A 7781-nucleotide genomic window follows, 5' to 3' on the forward strand; every position below is an offset into this window, starting at 1 on the left:
TCCCCCTTCATTTGCTCCTGTGTGTTCTGATCAGACATGTCCCTCTCCCGGAGCTGCAGATTCAGTGCTGTCCTCTGAAATAAATTCTTCTTTGGGGAGAGACTGTGACTCTTTACAGGAGTAGAAAGCCTCATTTTTCTCTCTCAGAGCGGCTATTGGTTTCAAACTGCTGGCCTTGCAGTTTGTAGCCCAAGGAGTCACCACTACAGGATCAGGACCAGGGCTCCTTTTAAGACTAGAGGGATAGGAAAGCTGACCAATCCCCAACAAGGATTCTATAGACTTTATTTGCATACTCCTACCCACTCAAGGTATCTATCTATGTACCTTATTTGCAGGCTGATGTCAGATGGTCTTGGCTTAAAGCAGAGAATACCTAAAAGATGTTTACTGTGCAAAGGCACTCAACCGTGTGGCTCATCATCTACTGTAGAGAGCCGGAAGAACAGGGATTCCTGACACTCTGTGTGCTCATGTATCTGTACATGAAGGAGCTCTGGGGGCAGAGTGGTCCCACGATGGGCTGCTAACCACAAGGACTGCATTTCAAAACCACCAGTCGGCTCCATGAGAGAAAGCCAGGGCTTTCTACTCCTAAGAAGAGTTATCATCTCGGACACCCACCGGGACAGTTTGACCCGCCCGGTTGGGTTGCGATGAGTCCAGATTGACACAAGGGCCGTGAGTGGTGTGTACATGGGTCAAGAGGCAGTTGTGTGAACAGAACAAGGGAGTGCTGCCTCGTTTGACATGAAGAAAGCAATGAGTCAGGGTTGTGTCCAGTGGGGGGAGTCAGCCAGTTTGGACCAGGTCAACAGAGCCAATACCTGAGTTCGGTGAGCCCGGTGTTAAAATGGCACTTGTAATGAGGGGTCTCTCTAAGGGGGGGTGGCTGGGCAGCTGCCATTTGTTTCAGCTTTGTGTTATGCCCCCCCAAATTCCATGAAACAGAATGAGTGAATTATGCAATTTCTGAAGGTGTTCATGGAGGTAAAAATATTGTCAGAACCATTGCTGTAAGTACAGCAGAAGCAGAGAGGGATTTTTCAATGACGAACATAATCTATTCCGAAGTCCCCTGTTCTAATATATCAAACACAACAACTATTGTCTAATAGGCCTACCTATAAAGGAATGGGATCCTATTCCCACAGTGAAAAGACAGTTAAGGCTTAGGGGGCATTATTAACGGGCAGTGGATTCATGGAAATTAGTGGAGTAAGTGGAAATTAATTAATTTTGAAAAGGAGATCAATAATAGTTGCACAACGTGAAGAGTACATTCAAAGGCACTGAATTATACATGTGGAAGTTATTGAATTGGAGAATGTTTTGTTGTGCGTATTTTTACCACAATTAGAAAAATAACTGCACAAATCACAATGAGTCCAAGGAAAAAGAAAATTGAATGTGGTGATAATTGCACAACTCTTCTTTTTTTTAATTTAAGTCATTTTCTCGAGGGCTCTTACAGATATTATAACAGTCCATAAGTCAACTATGTCAAGCAAACTTGTCATTTTCAAAACATTATCTTTCTACTTGAGCCTTTATTATCAGCTTCCCCAACCCTCCTCCCCTCATAAGCCCTTGATAAATTATACATATACATATTTTTTCATATCTTGCACCATCTGCTGTATCTCTTCACCCATATTTCGGTTGTTCGTCCCCCTGGGGGGAGGTGGGTTATACATCCATCAGTGCTACGGTTCCCCCTATCTCTCCCTCCTCCCTCCCCCTCCCCTCATGGGGTCACGATTCCCATTACTGTTTCTGAGGGTGTATCTGTTCTGGCTTCCGTGTGTCAAAAGCTCTTATCTATACCAATGGACATACTCCAGTCTAGCAGAATTTGTAAGGTAGAACTGAGCTCACAATAGTGTTGAGCGGCGCGGTGGGTGGGGGGGTGGGGGGTGGGGGTGGGGAGGCGTGGCATTAAAGAACCGTGGGTGCTACACTGCACCCTGGCTGGCTTGTCCCTTCCTTGTGACCCTTTGAGGGGACGTCCTATTGTCTACAGATGGGCTTGGGGTCTCCACTCCAACCCCTCTCCTTCACGTTGATTTAATTGTTTGGGTTTTTTATCTTCTGATACCTGATCCGTCAACACCTCATGATCACACAGGCTGGTGTGCTTCTTCCATGTGGGCTTTGTTGCTACTCTGCTAGATGGCCGCTTGTTTAACGTCAGGGCTTTAAGACCCCAGGCACTATATCTTTTAAAAGGTGGGCACCATCAGCTTTCTTCACCACATTTGCTTATGCACCCATTTTTGTACAACCTTTCTTTATACGATTGAATTATTGAATTGTATGATATGTGTATGAAGTGGTAGTAAAACTGCTAAAAATATATAGTTATGGATAAATCACAGTAGGTTATACTTGGAAAAAAGTGAAAAATATCGCGAGAGGACGCCAGTCAAGAAGCAATATAGACATTTTAAAGTAAGTTTTATTGTTTTATCAGATATTATTTAATATTTTTTATTCATACTTAAAACTCTTTCTTATTGAAAAACCTCTTTCCAAAAAAAAAAAACACCCTCTTTCTTATCATCTAGTTTTGCGTTCTTATTTAAGCATTAACTGTATGAGATTATAAACTACCCTTCAGTATATCGTTTTTGTATACTTAAAACAGTCATTATACAACTTTCCTCTAGTTCTTTAATGCTTCGTCCTCCCCGCTCCGCAAATCATGATCCCAATTCTACCTTACAAATCTGGCTACACCAGAGCATGTACACAGGTACAGATAAGATCTGGAAACACAGGGAATCCAAGACAGATAAACCCCTCAGGACTACTAATGAGAGTAGCTATACCAGGAGGGTAAGGGGAAGGTGGGAGGAGAAAGGGGGAACCAATCACAATGATCTACCTATAACCCCCTCCCTGGGGGACGAACAACAGAAAAGTGGGTGAAGGGAGACATAGGTCAGTGTAAGACATGAAAAAAAAAAACAATTTATAAATTATCAAGGATTGGGGAGGGAGGGGAGGGCAGGGAAGGGGGAAAATGAGCTGATACCAAGGGCTCAAGTAGAAAGCAAATGTTTTGAGAATGATGAGGGCAATAAATGTACAAATGTGCTTGACACCATGGAAGTATGGATGTATTGTGATAAGAGCTGTATGAGCCCCCACTAAAAGGATTAAAAAACAAACAAACAACATGGTCATTAGGGCAGTGGACCGGTTGTTAAATTATTCTAATCCCACCACTGGTTGTATCCTCTCACCGCATTTATTCACTTTGCCCGCTGAGCAATCATCAGTCTGGCTTATTTGAAGGAGAACGTAGCAGCAGGGTTGGAGGAAGGCTTATGACAACCTGAGATCTGTGCTTGCTGAAGAGGAGAGGTCGCACAGCCCATCAATGGCAGCTCAAGTGAGGGTATGAACTCGGGTCCCAGGTGGGCAAGGACGTACTGTTGGTCCGTGGCATCGTGGGGGCTCAGGGCTCGTCAGGCCATGGCAGGGGACGTGGCTGGGCAGGGCGGCCCGCACATTGGCTGTCAGGGAGCCTGAAATCGCTTGGGCTGCATCGCATACCAGCCCTGGGGATTGGGGAAAACCTTCCACCCCTTTGGGTCTCAGTTAGCTCCTGTTTAAACAGGGAATCCCATGAGCCCTACAGCATGCAGCCACAGCCCAATCTCTGCACTCTCTCTGGGGCCAGGAGGTGGGCTGCTTTGGGGAGGAGGACAGGTGCACGTCCAGGGGCTGCTTGAGTGGCAGGATCCAGGATACTCTCCTTCTGGCCTGAGAAAACTCCAGGGCTCTAGGCGTCAGAAAACCCTGCCCAGAAAGGGCTCCAAGGGTGGGGCAGGGAGGAGAGAGGGGGAGGTTCTAAAAGCAAGAGCTAGGAGTTATGGAGGCCCAGAGGGGACACGCCTGCCCAGAAGCGTCTCTCCCCAAACACACCCTACTGCAAACAGGCCCTGCATTCCTCCGATGGGTCCCCTGCTGTAGAGGGTGCTGGTGAAGGGAGAGGTAAGGCACTGGAGACAAGAGGCGTTAGAAAGGCAAAGCACCTACGTTCCTGGGACAAAGCTTCACTAGAAGAGCCCCAGGGGAGAAGCCAGGCATCTGGAGCTGCCTGCCTGCATGGCCGCTGGGCCCTGCAGCTGTGTGACCCCTTCAGGCCTCAGCCTCCTCCTCCGAAAATCCAGGGGGGTGATGATGCGCCCTGCAGGGTGGTCTTGATTAGAATCTGGGTGCCGGCCTAGTATTATTTTTACTGCTGTCTCCTCCATCCTTTGTGTCCCACTGACAGGTGGAGTCAGTTCACAGGAAAGAGAAAAGCCTGCCCCTTGTCAATGCCCAAGGAGCCCTGGTGGCGCAGTGGTTATGCGCCAGGCTGCCAACCACACGGTCGGCAGTTTGAAACACTACCAGGCAGCTCGGATAGAGAAAGACAGGGCTTTCTAACCCCAGAAAGAGCTTTAGTCTCAGAAATCCACCGGGCACTTCTACCCTGCCCTCCGGGGTTGCTAGGGGGTCAGCGTTGACGGGACAGCATCGAGTTTGGGGGTTTTCCATGCCTGTTAGTGTGAGCACACAAGGACAGATGTTTAGTTTCTCAGAACCTTCGTCTCGGCAGCCCAGTGAACGGTGGTGGTGTGGAGTACTGTGGTAGAATAGTGCTTGGCTTCTGATCAACATGTTGGTGGTTCAAACCCAGTGGCTGTCTGCTTCTGGGAGGATCGCAGCCTGGAACCCCACGGGAGGCAGTTCTGTGGCTGCTGCTGTTAAGGGCTGTCCAGTTGGTGCTGACAGCAGAGTGACCGACTGAAGCCCAGCCCACCCCTGCGCCTCCTCCCAGTTGTTAAGTGGAACCCACTGTGGCGGCCAGTGCGCCCGTCCATCTGGTTGAGGCTCCCCTTCTTAGCCGCTGTGCCCCTCTCCTCTTCCACGCATGCGGTCCTTCTCCAGGGACCAGTCTCCCCGTGATAACATGACCGAATGACATGCTGGGGTCTGGGACTGGAGGGCACCTTCCTGGCAGGACGGTGACATGGATGAGAGGCAAGGAAAGAAAATCCCATAAAGCATGTTCCCAGCTGTGAGGAGGGCCAGAGAGGAAGCACATACGGTGACATGGGGCTGGGGGGGCTGTTTGAGAGAGAGGCACCACCAGAGAGGACATCTCAGAGGCCAGGGGGCTGTCCCTTAGCAGGAAGGATCAGGAGGCGCTGGGAGGTGTGCACCCCCAGCACAGGGCAAGCCCAGCGTCTCCTCTTTCAGACCCAGGGTGTTCTGCAGCCCCTTAAGCAAAGGGAAGGCAAGAGGCGTGGTGGCATGTGGTGTGAAATGAGGTGAGTGCCGGCACCAGGGGAGGAAGGATCAGAGGAAGCAGAGTAGGCAGCGGGGTGACCTGTTGGGTGGCAGGAGTGGCCATGAAGGTAGCTGACTCCTCGGATTTCCAGAAAAACTTGGGAGCCGTGCAAGCATGGAGGTTCCTGGGTGCTATTCCTCAGCCAACTCTGTCACCGATGGAACTGAGCTACTGCTGACTGAAAATAGCCCTGAGCAAGTCTGCTTAGACTGGGTTGGGGAGGACCTGTGCAACACTTGGGAGCCCTGGGGGGGTCAGGGGTGATGCTCTGGGCTGCCCACCGCAAGGTCAGCAGTTCGAAGCCACTGGAGAAAAGCAAAAAACACGAACATTCACTGCCATTGAGGCAAGGCTGACTCACAGTGGCCCCATATATAGGGTCTCTGAGACTGTCAATTGAGCCCTGGTGGCATCACGATTACCTGTTGGGCTGCCCACCACAAGGTCAGCAGTTCGAAGCTACCAGCTGCTCCGAAGGAAAAAGATGAGGCTTTCTACTTTCGTTAAGAGTGGCAGTCGGAAAACCGACAGGGGAAATTCCCCCCTGCCCTGTAGGGTCACCAGGATGGCAGTGGGAGGGTCTGTGAGGCTGTCCATCTTGATAGAAGCAGGGAGCCTCTTCTTCCTCCCTCAGAGCATCGGGTGCCTTGAACTGCCCACCTTGCAGTTCGCTAGCAGCCCAACACTTACCGGACAGCTCTGCCCCGATGACTCACAGGCGTCTCAACCCCCAAAACGTTCCTGCAACTGCTTTTCCACCGCTGTCTCCCTCGCCCCGCCCAAGGGCTCCAGCCAAATGCCCGGAGGAACCATCTGACACCTGCTTCTCCATCACTCAGCCTCCCCACTGTCCCTCCCCCTCAGCCCGCCCAGCCCCCAGCATCCCCTCAAGGTTGAAGGCAACAGTGCCCCCTATTGCCTTACAGCAGTCCCCATGGCAATGGAAATAAAACTCCAGGGGCCTTCGCCCTAAGCTGCCCCCCCCCCTTGTTACTCCAGGGCCTTCACAGTTCCAGGAAGAACTGAATCCACCCCCCCACCCGCCCTCCCCCTTAACCCTTCACCGTCCCTTACTCCCCTCTGTCTGGGAGACCCGCTGCCAACTCCAGCTTCTCTGCCAGGTTCCTAATGTGAAAGCCCTTGGTCTGGGGGCTTCCTGGACCCCCAGGTCCCATCACCACCTCCACGCTCACTTCCCTGGCCCTCTCCTATCACATCGCTACCCCCACCCCCACCCCCTGCCAGCCTCAGTGGTCCGCTGGGAGTTGTCTGGAGTTCTTCTCCCAGACAGGCTCCAGGAGTGTGGGGGTCAGTTTTAGTGTTCACTGGAGCCCCACTTCGCAGGAGGGAAACTGAGGCCTGGGACGCTCCCCCCCTTGGCCTGTTGGTGCTGTGTTCTGAGGGGCACACAGCTTCCTCCAGGTGGAGGCAGCTCAGCCTCCAAGATGTGTGAGGAAGGCAATGACCACAACCCCCTTCTCAGGAACACTGAGGAGGTGGGGCTGCCTGATGCCAGCAGCTGGGAGGCCAGGAATTCGGAGGAATGCCCCCACCCACCCACCCCCATACCCTGCAACACCTAGCAGTTCTGAACCAGATCTGGACCTTCTGAGCAGCTCAGGGGCTCTGCCAAGGGGCCTCCCTAGAGCTACCCAAATCTCCTCAAAACAAACCTGTGAACTCCTTGGGCAGGTATGCCCCCCCCCCCCCCTCCACACACACACACCCTTCCTCCACCGATGGCCCTGGCTGCTGCTCCAGGAGGGAGGTTGATGCTGCCTGGACTTGGCAACCTGCTGCTCCCAGCTCCAGTCATGCCACCTCCTGCTGAGTCTTGTGAGTCACAGGGAACAGGGTCTCCAGGCTGGGCCCCACAGTGTGGCCTGGGGCCCAAGATGTGTGCAACACCCCAAGGCCCTCGTTTCAAGCCAGCGGCCAGACCCGGCTCCCCTCCAGCCTTGAACAAACTCAGGGTTGCACCCCAGCCCTGGCAGCCCCTGCTCCGAGGCCCCTGAGTGCCCCTCTCCAGCCCCCTGGGCCCTAGAGCAGCGCCCTCCCTCCTCTGGCTCTCAGCCTGGGAAGGGGGCCAGGCCCTGAGCTCAGACCCTGGCGATTCCAGAGTGTCTGAGGCCCCGCGCCAGGCCGCCAACTCGGCCAGACGAAGGGGGGAGGGCCGGGTGGGCACCGGGGAAGCCATTTGCAGGGGGCTGCACGAGGCTGAGCTGCCAGCTTTGTTCTTCCTGCCCCACTCCCGCTTCACTGTGCCCCTGGCCCGCGAGCGCCCCCTCCTTGACTCCCTTCTGGAGAGGAGAGGAGTGGGCCAGGGCCGAGGAGGGGACGAGTTTGGGGGCGGTGAGACCCCCGCGTGGACACGGCAGGCCGAGGGAGGGCGGAGAGGCCTGGGCGCCAGTCCCCACCCGATCTCTGGTCTGCG

General features: G+C 53.2%; 1 protein-coding gene across 1 annotated transcript in view; it reads left to right on the forward strand.

Annotated features, from left to right (window-relative positions):
- Positions 1–7781, forward strand: part of LTBP3 (latent transforming growth factor beta binding protein 3) — a 36056-nt gene that overhangs the window by 13378 nt on the left and 14897 nt on the right. Inside the window, exon 2 of the mRNA XM_004713677.4 lies at positions 7392–7699. Coding sequence (XP_004713734.1) covers positions 7392–7699 — 308 coding nt within the window. The remainder of the gene's footprint in view (positions 1–7391; positions 7700–7781) is intronic.

This window comes from Echinops telfairi, unplaced genomic scaffold (assembly GCF_000313985.2).
Source record: "Echinops telfairi isolate 266 unplaced genomic scaffold, ASM31398v2 ScPeMD7_7417;HRSCAF=8455, whole genome shotgun sequence".
Classification (NCBI taxonomy): domain Eukaryota; kingdom Metazoa; phylum Chordata; class Mammalia; order Afrosoricida; family Tenrecidae; genus Echinops; species Echinops telfairi.